Source organism: Gambusia affinis, linkage group LG20 (genome assembly GCF_019740435.1).
Source record: "Gambusia affinis linkage group LG20, SWU_Gaff_1.0, whole genome shotgun sequence".
Taxonomy (NCBI): Eukaryota; Metazoa; Chordata; class Actinopteri; order Cyprinodontiformes; family Poeciliidae; genus Gambusia; species Gambusia affinis.
In genome coordinates, this window is record NC_057887.1 from 22,259,889 (window position 1) to 22,274,055 (window position 14,167).

At 38.5% G+C, this 14,167-nt stretch overlaps 1 protein-coding gene across 1 annotated transcript in view; it reads left to right on the plus strand.

The window, feature by feature from the left end:
- The window catches only part of ntn2 (netrin 2), a 53,451-nt gene that overhangs the window by 20,124 nt on the left and 19,160 nt on the right, over nucleotides 1-14,167 (plus strand). The window contains exon 3 of the mRNA XM_044103459.1: nucleotides 13,849-14,037. Within this exon, the coding sequence (XP_043959394.1) occupies nucleotides 13,849-14,037 (189 nt within the window). The remainder of the gene's footprint in view (nucleotides 1-13,848; nucleotides 14,038-14,167) is intronic.

Here is a 14,167-nt window from a genome sequence, read left to right on the forward strand (position 1 = left end):
TCAATATTAAGGAATTATTGATGTAAAAGAACCTCCTTTAACGCTTAAAAGTTACTTACAAGTTAGTTCAGTGTAATAATATATTTAAACAAGAAATGAGACCAAAAATATTTGGTAAGATTTTGTGGTTTTACAGTGCAGATGTTGGGAAGAATCCAAGCAACTCAACGCATTCAAACATTATGTGTAGCTACACTTAAAAACACTAAATCTTACCAAGTATCTTTGGTGTTTTCAAGTGTAAATATTGTAGTTCACTTAAAATTTGACAAAACTAACTTTTCAGGAGAACATAGGAGGATTTTAAAGTACATAATTCTTCAATATGATAAAAAAGTTCTAATTCCACTGACAGATTATTTAATTTCTAACATGGAAAAATATCTTGTAATCAAAAATATCTGCCAGTGGAATTAGTACTTTTTTAAAAGTCAATATCAACAAATCCTTGACTTAAAACAAGCTCCTATATTTTGCTAAAAAGTTACTTATAAGTTAGTTTTGTGAAGCTGATTTTAGGATTTGGACCTACAAATGATTCACATTGTTTAATTAAATCTGGTTTGTTGCTGTAGAGCAGGTACAACCAAAATAAAATCACAATAATCACATTTTTGCCTTTGAAATTTAATGATTTTTTTTGTGTAAATACTTTCAGTTTGGTGATTGAACTCAACCGACGTCGTATTTAATTCCTATCTATCCTCCAAACGTCACATAGATAATATTTCTGCTATCAGATCATGTCTGCAACAGGACCGTTAGGTCCAGCCCTCCATACCAGCAGGAACACAAACACTTTACATGACGGGTGTGCAGAGGCTCTCTGAGGGGTTCTGTGGCCCTGGGGCCGCTGCCCCTGTCTTTGGAGAGCGATATTTTGAAGTAGCGATAGCTCGAATGGGAAAACGTTGTGGTCCAGCAGCTGGACTCGTGTCACAAGCAAAACGGCGGCCAGGAACAGTTTCCCAGAACATGAGCACAGATGAAGCTAACTGGGCTGGAAACACTGAAAAATCCACTAAAGTACAAACTCCCCCTTTATTATTTTCACTTTGGTAAATCTCTCTCCTCAATAACCTCCCTGGCAGGCAGCAGATGGTTATTCCATGCTGATTTGACTTCCAAAATAGGCTTCCCCCCACACCGTCTCAAGGGCAGGCAGAGGTCACGCCCAGTCATCCTGCAGCTTGGCCAACGGGCTTTTTACACCTGCAGATCCTGAAATCTACCACATTCAACTGGTACTGTTTGGCTAGCCTGAACGTTAATATCTTTATCTACATTATATTTAATTACTACATGCAGAAGAATAGGATTTACATGCTTTTCTCTGTTGTTTTGAGTAAAACCTAGTTAGAAAACTGATCAGTGATCTCATGGCTGGAGGTTAAGAGAGAAACAGTCTTTATTTATGTCACTTAAATGAAAAATTCTGGATTTATTTTGTGGTGATATAATTAAAAGTTACTATATTCACTTAAAGGGGACACACCTTATGCAAAAATTCACATTTTGATTTTCTATGCTTCAATTTTGGTTTCTACTGCTTCTAAAAAAAGAAACAACTTAAATGCTTTAAAAAAACTGCTAATTTTTTGGCGACTGGAAAATAAATAATTTCAAAAACTTTCAGAATGTAAAGTCACAAATCAGCAGGCACTGCACCGTTACCTAGCAACCCCAACAGAGCTCAGCCTGTTACCTAGCAACCCCAACAGAGCTCAGCCTGTTACCTAGCAACCCCAATAGAGCTCAGCCTGTTACCTAGCAACCCCAGCAGAGCTTCAGAACATTGGGCCAGCTGTTTTAAAAAAAAAACAACAAAAAAATAAAACTTTTAAAACTTACAAAAATAGTACCGTAGAGTAAAAAAAATCTTTATCAAACTCAGGATGATCTGAATGAAATTAGCATTTGGTTGCTAATGGCTACCAAACACTATTTACATGAATGTGCAGCAGCAGCATTACAGGCTACTTTATTAGATAAAATCCTGTTTCTATTGGCTGTTAGGATTCAGATTTACATCCAGTGCATGTTGGGCTCAGATCAGCTGGACTTCAGGAAGGAATTACACTGAAAAAATAAAATAAAATAAGCAGAGCTCTTAAAAAAATCTTGTGTTAATTGGTCACAAGTAACTGGAGTTTGTCAAACTTACATTATTCACCTTTATTTAACTTTAAAAACACAATAAATTAACTTGGATAAGCTAAATTTGATCCCTTGTGACCAATAAATTATCGACTCTAAAGTTTCATAAACAAGTTTATATTTCAAGGATTATTTTTAGAAAGGAGAAGCTTTAAGACAGAAGAGGTGAATTAGACTGGATGTTGTCTCTGCCTTTGAGACGAACAAATCTGAATTTATCAAAACTGAAAATGCCCAAAAAAAAAAGAAGTTAACTTGTTTTTTAGTTTTTTACAGAATCTAACTTAAAAAATCCTGAACTATCCATTTAAAACATCTTAGACCATTTTTAGTATTCCTTTAAAAAATGTAACAAAAGCCACAGGATGTTGCTTCAACATTGTTTTTGTAGTAAACAAAGTTAGCTTGCAGGAGCTTCGTCTGTCTGTGAAGAAAGATCAGCAGTTTGTTCAGTGTGATTAGTTTACGCTGCAGCTTTTACTTTATTCTCTCTGTCAGGGTTTCACTCTGGGCCGCGGCCAACCGGAGGATTGATATGATCCTGCTTTTGAGAAACCACCCAGAAAGGCTTTTCTTGCAGAAAGAAATGGAACATGGAGAAACGATTGTTAAAGACAGCGAAGTGTCAAGTAACAGACTTAACGCCAACGAGGTTTTAAAGCGCCGTGTGTGCGCCGATACATGTGTGAACGCCACATGTGGCCTAGTTGTGCCTTGCAGTGTTTCATCCCAGTGCCAAAGCAAACTGGGGAAGCTGCAGAACCAGTGCCCACCCTGCTTTCTCTGGCCCACACTGCTTCTTCCTCACAGATGGTAGTAATCACCTCCCGAGGTGCCCGTCACCGTTCGGCCTCTCCTCCTCTCTACGCTGACTTTTGTCAAGGAGCAACTGTTTGCCAGGAGATGTTTCTCCTCTCCTGCTACTTATTTTACCTACTTTTTCCTGAGTTCTTTGTGTTTTTGTAACAGAATTTATATGCTGTTGCAAACTCCCTCTGCTTTATTGCATGAGTAAATGTGTGTTTTGGCTGCTGGTCGGTTTTTCTGGTTGCAGCCAGAACTGGAGACTATTAGGATAAAATACGTCCTTCAAAAGTTTTCATACACCTCCAACCTTTTTATGTTATGTCAAATTACAGCTGAGCACTGTAACACATTTTATTGGAGTTTTATGTGACAGAGCAACACAAAGTCGTGCGTAGTGGTGAGCTGGAAGATTTTTTTTACTTGCAAGGCTTGAAAAGTGCTTTGTGCAGCAAAAAACACAAAAACTACCCAGAATATCTTAGAATACATGAAATAAGTCAACATTCATTTACCATTAACTTTTCAGCTAAAGTGTGACGTCACATGCACAAGATGCCGCCCATCTCTGCTGGAGGGCAAAACGCTGCTCGCTAACGGTGACTAGCATTGGTTTAACATGCTAAATCCTTCATGTACACCTGATGTATAAAAGAAAAAGGGACGCAGTGCTTTGCTACTGATTGTCATCACTACAATTATATAACAGGGCCAGGAAAAAGTTGTTTTTATAAAGGTTTTATTGACTCTAGTGGCCTTTATTTGATAGTTAATTGACAGGAAAGTGGGTAATGAGAGAATGGGGAAGACATGCGGCAAAGGTCGCCAGGCCGGGAATCGAACCCGCGATAGCCGCGTCGAGGACTAAGGCCTCCTTATGGGGGCTGTGCTTAACCCTTGCACCACCACAGCACATCCCAGAAAAAGATTTAATTAAGAATAAGAGCATGAATATGAACGCTTCACTATCTGAGGAATTCTTAACAGCCGATAACTTCAGCACAGATGATGAACTTTATTCACTGAAAGTTTATAAAACTACAAATTTTATGTGGAAAAATCTAATTTAAGGGAAGTTAAGTGAAGTTATAATAAGATCTAAAAAAACAAAACAAAATACATCACTGTTTCACTTGATGTAAATTCAGGCCACATATTGTTTACCTCTTTCTACTTTTTTGTCTTTTTCTCCTTTTAAACGTGAACTTTCAAGTGAATTCTCAACTATTCCTGTTATCTTTGTCAGAGTTAATGAATTTAAACAGTATATTCCATCTGTCACTTTGTTTTCCCAAACCAGCCAAGCCCTTGTAGTTGTATATGCCGTCAGTAAAGTCAGACATAGAACAGCTCCAGTTCGTACGCTGATGTGGCTGCAGACGCAGGATTTACCCTGCAGGGTGGAAAACCTGGTAGCAGAGTGGAGATAACGATGTTTAGATGTGAGGAAGCAAACTGGACCAGTGAAAGAGAACAGAGCCGAAGACACGACTCTGCACCGACATCCCCAACCTGGCAACCCTCCAGGGTAATCTAGTTAAAGTTTCTTCCTGTTTGATGCCATGCAGAAAGAGAAAACGAGCAGAAAAGATAGAAAAAAAACAGAGATGGAAAGTAGTAAAACACTAGTTTATGAATCTGTTGTGTTTTCTAGGCAGACTTGTGAGGACTGTTGCAGTAATCAATGCGTCTAAAGATAAACAAATGGATGAGATTCTCTAGATCTGGCTGAGACTTTCGTCCTTTAATTCTGGAAATGCTATTCAGGTGATAGAAGACTGACTTTGTAACGGTCTTTATGTGACTGTGGGGTCACTGCACCAAGAACAACTGAAGGGAACAACATGAAAACCTCTGAAGACTCTGAGAGCAACTTTCTTATTCACAAAATGTAAACAAGACTGGAGATTTTAGTGGCTGGAGGATTTCTGTTTTGTCTTTAGCTAAATGTGCCATTTCTCCCGCTGGCGCTAGAATAGCTGTTTGTTTTGGTTGTATTTATCCAATTCCTCGTTCTGGAGCGGTTTATTTGGCATGGCACAAACTCACCACTAGATGGGACGTTTGCAATTTCAGAACTTTAACGGCAAATGTGTTTCCATCTCCCCTTTTAGCGTATTAACGTCTTTTCAGAAAAAAGCAAAACTCACCTAAAGCAAGAGTAAAATCTTTCTTTAAAAACTGAGGAAATTAATTCAGATTTTGCCGTTTCCATCAACTGTTTTTAAAGTGAGACTTCAAAATATCCACAAGTTGACAGAAACAGTTAATCTTAGGGTCTGTTCTCACCTGACAGTCCATGTCTGTCGCATATTTAGTTGTATTTACCCACAATGCCCTGCGTTGTAGTCTACTTCCTGCTTTTGGATCGGTCTTTGGTACAGTTGGCGTTCACATATGCATTTGAGTTCACTTCAACCGAACCGAGAACACGGTGTGTAGATGGATCAGTGTTCGGTTGTTTTGGTCCATGTTAGCGTTAGCATTCACAAACGGACTGGAGTCGGATTAAAGTGGATTAAACAGAAAACGGTTTTCTGCCTGATAGTATTCAGTACGGTGTGCTCAGTGTTTTGAAAAAAATCATCATTTTGAGTTTGACTGGTCTGAAAATGATCCAGTTCTGGATCTTTTCCCTGCAGCATTTGATATGTGTGGAAAGTGGAGTGAAAGAGGAGAAATTATGAGAATTAGGGGGACTTCAGGTTGAAGAGAGCTGTAAAGAGACTGCTCTTAAGATCACAGTTTGAGGCTAACCGCAAAGCGGAGAGAGTGGGGGACTGAAATGTGGTCAAAGACGCGTCTAAAGGAGGAGAAAGAGGACCTGAAGTTGCCTCGTTGCAGAGGCAGAAGCCAACGGATTTATAGTTTCTTGTTAGCGTCTTTTATCTGTTGGGCTCAGCTTGTTGTCTGCAGCTCATTAGCGCACAAAGAGTTTACATCTGTTCGAGATTCACTTCATCCTTTCTGTGCCTTTACTCGCCTGGTTCTGTCGTGGATACAACACCTCAAAGTGTGTGTGTGTGTGTGTGTTTGTGAGTGTTTTTAGTGTGCTCCCTGGTCTGGTTTGGCTATAATGAGGAGCTAATTAACCGGGTGTTTCCCTCGGTGCCCTGAGCAGGTGGCTGGAGCAGCCAGGTGGAACCCAGCCCACACACACACACACAGAGAGAGAGAGAGAGAGAGAGCTCACACACTGTAGCGTAGCATGTTTTGCCAGGCAGAGAGAGCGCCCGAGGGGGGCAGCAGCACGTCTGGACGGCTGCCCGGGCCCGGAGGGGGAAGGTGGCGGTGTGAGCCCTCCGGTTTTCAACGACCAATTTTAGCCGTGGGATTTGGGTTTTGCACAGGCATCCAAAATCAATTGGCTGCACTCACCGGCTTGGCTTTGGCGTTCCACGCTGGACGAGAAACGAGGTTAGATTTATCCCTGACATACGGAGAGGGGAAGGAGAGGTGGCGCGCTCCGCTAATATGCTAGCATTTATGCGTTGAGAGTGGGCTTCCAGGGCCAATTTGTCACCAGTCAGAGGAGAGAGGGGGTTTTATTCAGAGCAGGCACCTGTTAAAATAGATTAAAAAAACTATTTCCTGATGTTCATAAGAAAAATCTAACTAAACTCTTTTTTTGTCCAGAAGCGTATGGAAAAGGATTAGGGACACTGAAAAAAAAACCTTTAAGATTTCTGACTTTAATCTCAAAATTCTGACTTTTTCTCAAGATCAAAAGAGAAAAAGTCAGAAATTTTCTTTCTTTTTTAGTTCACTGTTTTGTACAGAAAACCTCTGACAGCCTTCAAAGTAAGGAATAATTTACCAAAAGCGTCTTTTCCATCTTTTCTCTGCATCTTTTCCTTTTGCCAAAACTGAAGCTTGTGTTTGTTGCTGGATTTCCACGACAACGTGAGAAACGAGCTGCACGTCTCTTTGAGCTGAACTCTGAGCCGAGAGCTTCTGGAAGATCAGAGAAAATCTGCAGCGTTTCCAGCAGCATCAGATTCCCTGCACATCTAGAAGAGCGTGTCTTTCTGCTACGGCAAAACCGGATATTTCTTTGAAACTGTGCAGTTTAAAGTTGACTGGGTTTGTAATGGAGTAAAATCTTATAAGTTTATACTTTTACTGACTTTGTTTCAAACGTGGAAGAAGGATAAGATGTGACTTCACTTCAAAAACAAAATCTTTCCAAAATTACATCATCAGACGGATCAAAATGTAAAGTTAAATGGAAATTCTTGGATTTTAAAAATGATAATAATTCATAACAAAATCAGGCAAAATAAATTTTTCCAAATCAATTTCTTTTAATAAAAAACCTAACTAAAACTGCAGGTGTGTGTCTGTGTCTGGTTAATTTTTGGTTAAAAGATTTTGGTTTTTCATTCACTAAGTGAATGAAAAATACACAAAAATACAAAATATTACCAAATATTTTTGGTTTAGTTTTTAGTGCAAATAGGTGCATTTGAAATAAGACAAAAGAAACTTATGTTTTACTTTTTGTTTAGCAAGATATAGGAGCTTATTTGAAGTAAAAAATTCCTTAAAATTGGTGAAAAAGTTCTAGTTCCACTGGCGCCGTTACCTAGCAACCCCAGCCAAGACCAGCCGTCACCTAGCAACCAAGTTCTAGTTCATTGTTCCCATGTTTTAAATGAAATAATCGTCTGATTCAAGTTGTACTTTTGCATCAGTAATAATAAATTATTGACTTAAAACAAGCTCCTATATTTTACTGAAAACTTCCTTGTAAGTAACTTTCTTATTTCAAGACATTTGCACAAGAAACAAGACAAAAATACTTGGTAAGATTTTGTGTTTTTGCAGTGTTTGTAATATTATATATGAATTATAAATCATGTTTAAAATAATCTTAAAGCAATGTTAGAAATGAACCGATCAGGGATTTTTTTTAAATCTAAAGCTAAATCTAAATTTTCCAGATTTAGATTTTTTTGTAATTAAATAAGTAGAAATAAATGTTTTCTACTTTCTGCCTAAGATGGATATGAATAATAATGTAGTGATATGCAGTAGACTTACCTATCTGAAGATTACTTCTGCGTACCATAACTCCAACTTATTTGTGGAAAATATGCTTATTCTAGGATTTTAGGCTGCATCACAAAACTTTTTGTTTATTTTATTTTCTCAGGAAATGTTGAACTTGTAGCAGATTTTCCATTCTACAACTTGACATAAATTTGCTTAAAGGAAACATGCCAAGTCTAATTTTTTGATAAAATGCTTCGGTGCTAAGATGAGGTGTTTTTTTTTTTCCACAAACCTGGAACAAAATTTTTTTTTTTTTTTTACATTACACGAGTCACATGATGAACAACCAGAAGGTACTACAGGTGGAAACGACAAAGAAGACGACGACAAGAAGTAGTAGGAGGATGATGTGCTGTGTTTTTTAATAACTTAAAACTCATTCACGTGTGATTTTGATTGCTATTTTTGATTTAATGGAAACACCATAATTGTGAAGTTGCATTTTATCAACATTTGTTGACAAAGTTTTGCTCACATTTGTAGTAGAAACGGAGCCATTGTTGGATTATTTCTGTTGAATCTGATTTGGTTGAGCAGGTTGGACAAACACTTAAAAACAAACCCATAAACACTGCAGGAAAAACCACACACACACACACACACACACACACACACACACACACACACAGTAACGTGTCCGCTGACCTTCTCGTTTCCTGTCCCGTTTCCAATGACTGAGCTTTTCTTTCAACCCAAACACAGATTCTTTCATTCTCCGTGTCATGGTGGAGTTAAAGCCATCGCCGCTACATATGTCAAATCATTTAAAGGTTAATTTCAGAGAGATTTCCTCACATTCTCCACACCTGAATATATATATCCCCTCTGATTCCGGGTTTTGTCGGCAGATTGTGTTGCACAGCAGTAAGGCGAGAAGAAGCCTTACTGCTTGAGGCCGACGCTCCCTCAGCTGGGGGAGAAACGGCAATACGATGCTTTCATGTTCCCCCTACAAGGTGTTAATGGAGGCAACTGCTCACAGCTGTGCGCGCTTCAGACGCTTGATCGTAACCACGGTTCCCGACCTGCATGACTTCGGTGATCCATCTGAGCCGTGTGTTCTTTGTCAACGTTCCTGCAGAGGAAGCGGGGAAGCCTGAGGATCGGCTCACTTGCATGAACACACAGAGGAACCCAACGGTGATTTTACGCTTTTTCAGGATGTTTAAGAGCACTGTAAAAACACAAAATCTTACTAAGTGAATTTTAAATTAGTCTAGTCTAGTTTGCAAATATCTTAGCACACTTGAAATAAGACAAAACTGATTCATAAGGAACTTTCCAGCAAGATATAGGAGCTTGTTCAGAGTCTTGACTATTGATATGAAATAATAATTCCACTGGTAGATATTATTCAAATGGGATTATGCAAAATTACCATTCTGTAATGTTTTTGTACCTTCATTTCAGTTTTTACTGTTTCTAAAAACAGACAAATAATAAAAAATACACCCAGCCGGTTTTTGGTTTTTGGTGTCTGGAAAGTGAGCCATTTCAAAATCCAGGCACTGTGCTGTTACCTAGCAACCCCAGTGGAGTTCCATCCGTTACCTAGCAACCCAACCAGCGCTCCAATGCATCAGCGTAGTTGTTGATTTACCATCCAGAATTCACTTGCTGCATTCTTGTTGGTTGTGCAGAAGGCTCCACTTCTGCTGTTCAAAGATGTTACGGTTGTAGAACTGCAGCAGCTGGACAGAAAGCCCTAAAGCAGCTCAAAACAGGCAGGACTGACTAGACTAAAATATCATTATCTAAGAAGGATTTTGTGCAAAAAATGTAATGAACATGTTTTGTATAGGCCATCGATCCATCCTAACCTGTTCAAGGAAGCATAATAGGTCACCTTTTACTCATAATCAGTTTTAAGGAATTACTGACTTAAAACAGGCTCCTGCATGCTGCTGAGAAGTTGTTTTACAGCAGTTTTGTCTTATTTCAAGTGTTTTAAGATATTTGCAGTAAAACAGGACACAAATATTTGGTAAGATTTTGTGTTTTTGCAGTGAAGAGATCAACCACATCATTTCAAATGTGCATATTCGAAACCTCAAAGGCTTTGAACTCAGTTTTTAAACCTTTTTCTCATTTCCAGCCAGAGAACTAGAGTCTCAGATCCGCCCACTGATCCACTTTGTGCTCCTCTGCTGGATCAGGGGGTCAGTTCTGCTCTGAGGCTCATCAGTTCATCAAAGTGGAGCAAAGAAACCAAAAGCAGTGCCTCCAAACAAACACTGCTGCTTTAATATCAATTTATACTTAAAGCAGCGCTTCATTAGTAGCAGAGTTCCACAGAAATCGGAGCATGTAATAACCAGATGGGGCAGGGAAACAGTCTGGGAATGTGGCCCTTACCCTGCGCTCTTCCCCCCGTTCCACAGTCTGGGACCGGGAGAAGTGGGCCTCTTTCCAAACGCACCAGGTGCCAGGCTTTTCTTTGACTGTGAATGCGGCTGCATGTTCACTGCTTCCATTATTCCTTAAAGCCAGACTTTGTTACTTTTTTATGTTTTTCTCCTTCAAAAGCAGCCATTCAAACTTGGCTGTAGCTCATATTTACTGCTTTATAATAAAACTCAAAGGTGAGATGTTAAAATTTATGTAATATCAAAGCAAATTATCGTGGTTCATAAAGTGAAGCTACACAGAAATTATTTTAAAATTAGTTTAAAAGAAAAACAAAATATTAATGTTTTTTGTCTAATTTCTACTATAACAAGAAAACTAAAAAATAACTTTGTCAAGATAGAAGAGCTTTTTTTGAGTGACTAATTTCTTAATATCGATTGAAAATGACAGATTTTTCCACAAGAAATGTTTCTCATGTTACAAATAAAATAATCTGCCAGAATAATACTCTAATGCTTTTTGAAAAACAATATTAAGGAATTATGGACTTAAAACCCGCTTATATATCTTGATAAAAAATATTTGTAGGTTAGTTTTGTCTTATTTCAAGTGTACTAATATAATTGCATTTTAAACTTAACCAAGAATACTTGGTAAGATTTTATGTTTTTGCAGTGCAACACTTAACAAATCAGTTAAAAAAAAAACAACAATTTTTTAATAAAAGTTACAGCTGCAGCTTTAACACGATGACCAGAGATAAACCAGTGTAAATATTTTCACTATAAGGTACAAAAACATATTTATAAATAGTTACATGGAAGATGAACGATAACGTAAAATATACGGGATATAAAATTATGTTTTCTATGTAGGATATTGATATGTACACTGTCACATTTATTTTGATATAAGCGTATGTTGAATAGCATATGCAGGTGGAAATTAAAAAAATGTAGAAATTTCCGACTCCTTTTTGGACAAGCACTAAAAAAAAACACTCTGTCGCTTTTTAGCAATAACTTCATATTTTTTGGTGTCTAGAAAATGTTTCAAAAATCTTCTGATGTGATGTCACAAATCACTGTGCCGTTACCTAGCAACCCCCAGCGGAATTCCGCCCGTTACCTAGCAACCCAGCATATTTTGGTCAGCTGGTTTTAAAGTTGCTTTTCAAAGTTGTACCATTGCATAAGTGTAAACATTGAGTTGACAGAACTGACCAGACTAAAATCTCATTATCTAAGATTCATCACTTGGTGTAAAAATTGTAATGAACATGTTTTGAATAGGCCATAGAGTCATAAAAGGTCACCTTAAAATTATAACATGGGAAAATTGTCTTGTTATAAGTGAAAAAAATTAGTATATTTTGGTAAATCATTACGTATTTTGTACTACAGTTGCAAATTAAGGGAAATAATAAAGGAAAAGTGCCACAGCTTGCATGCAGATCGGAATATAATGTTTAATAGAAAATCATATCTTCCTCCTTTTATGTTGTTGAAAGACTTTTTATGTGAAATAAATGAATAATGTTCATCGTTTCAGTAGACGTTAAAAAGCCTGCAGTGTTTCCTCCTGTCTGTCTTTACTTATTCACCATTATTTTGTCTTTTTCAATTTTAAACATTCCCTGTTGTTGAAATCCTCTCCGCCCAGCAGCCTCCCTCCTGACTTAAGCTAACTAATACCAGCTTTATTTGTGATCACCTTGTAATCCTCCAAGCCTCAACTGTTGACATTTTTGGTGAAATGCCCCACCGTTGTTTACCCGTTTCTAATTTATCTGTGGGTAACTCCGGACCGGAGCGCAGCTCCACTTTGAAGCTGCGGCCAGATTTCAGGTCCCGGGTCTGACTCTGATTTAAAGAGTGGAGGGTCTAAATCAAACTCTTTCACACAAATAGGAGCGGCGGGTTTCACAATCGACTGCTCAGATGCAAACCTCACATGTAGAGAGTGACAAGAGTTTATCAATAGTGTCACAGCTTGTGAGTGCAGAGGAGTCTGAGGAAAGACGTTTAAGCCAAGGTGACACGGAGAAGCCATTTTGTGGGGGAGAACTTGACGTCCCGTCTCCCATTTATTCTGCTCGCCTCATTTAGACGACAGCTAGCAGGAGCCCACCTCCATATCTGACCCGCCTTCGGTTCTGATAGATCTCTGGAGTCGCTTCTCATCACGGATTCATGAAATTAATGCCTCTCTTACCAGGGATTAATATCTAATGAGCTGGGAAAAGCTGAATTCATTAATTATGAAATGGAGCAAATGAGTTCTGCAAATAGGACTTTTGATGGATGATGTGTGGAAGAGCAGCCAGACTCCGATTATAAACCATCGTTACGCCGCTTCACTGGAAAATGTCTCCCTGCTCTCTGATAGCTCTACATGTGTTTTTACAGGAACGTGTTACATGTAGTGGAAACTTTTACGTCTGCACACGCAGAGCCAGGAAGTAACTAGTTACATTTACTGGAGTAACGTTTTTGAAAACAAAATCACTTTTAGCAGTATTTTTTACTATGCTGTACTTACAAAATCTTACCAAGTACTTTTGATCTACTTTTCTAGTCCAAACATCTTAGTACGCATGAAATGAAAAGTAACTTTTTGGCCAGATATAGAGTCTTATTTAAAGTAAATAATTCCTTATTATTGATGAAAAAGTTCCAATGGCAGATAATTTAACTGATAAAATGGAAAAAATGTTTTGTTATTTGTGAAATAATCTGCCAGTGGAACTAGAACTGGGTTGCTAGGTAACATCTGGGCTTCGCTGGGGTTGCTAGGTAACATCTGGGCTTCGCTGGGGTTGCTAGGTAACATCTGGGCTTCGCTGGGGTTGCTAGGTAACATCTGGGCTTCGCTGGGGTTGCTAGGTAACGGCTGGGCTTCGCTGGGGTTGCTAGGTAACGGCTGGGGTTGCTAGGTAACGGCTGGGCTTCGCTGGGGTTGCTAGGTAACGGTGCCAGTGGAACAAGAACCTTTTCACCAAGATTAAGGAACTATTTACTTAAAATAAGCCTCTTGCTAAAAGGTTGCGTGGATGTTAATTTTGTATTATTTACAGTGTATTAAGGTATTTGAATTAGGAACTGGACCTAAAATACTTGACAAAATGTTGTTTTTGTAGTGAAGTATCGCTACTCTTACTTGAGTAGTTTTATTGTGAAGTACCTTTAATCTTATTTCGGTAAAATTTCTGTATTTTCTTCACACTGAATGAAAAACAAACAAAACAACAAAAACAAAGCTTTATGAGTTTTATATAGAAAAAAAACTGATTTGGAAAATTTTAATTTTGTCTGTTTACCAAATACTTTTCTATTCTTACTTGAGTAATTTCTTGTAGATCTACTTTCACTCTTAATTGAGTAAAAACATGTTGAGGTATTGCTCTTCTTAGCTGGGTATAATTTTTGGGTCCTCACCTCTGTGAACTTGTGACTGAATAAAACTTTCCTCCTGTCTTCGCAGCGTGCAACTGCAACCTCCACGCTCGCCGCTGTCGCTTCAACATGGAGCTGTACAAGCTGTCGGGAAGGAAGAGCGGCGGCGTCTGCATGAACTGCCGTCACAACACGGCCGGACGCCACTGCCACTACTGCAAGGAGGGGTTCTACCGGGACATGGCTCGACCCATCAGCCACAGGCGCGCCTGCAAAGGTGACAACAAACAACAAACAACCTGCTTTTATGACGAATTCACCACAGGTTACACTGCAAAAACACAAAGTCTTACCGGATATTTTTGGTCTAGTTTTAGTACACTTGAAAAAAAGAAAAAACTAACTTA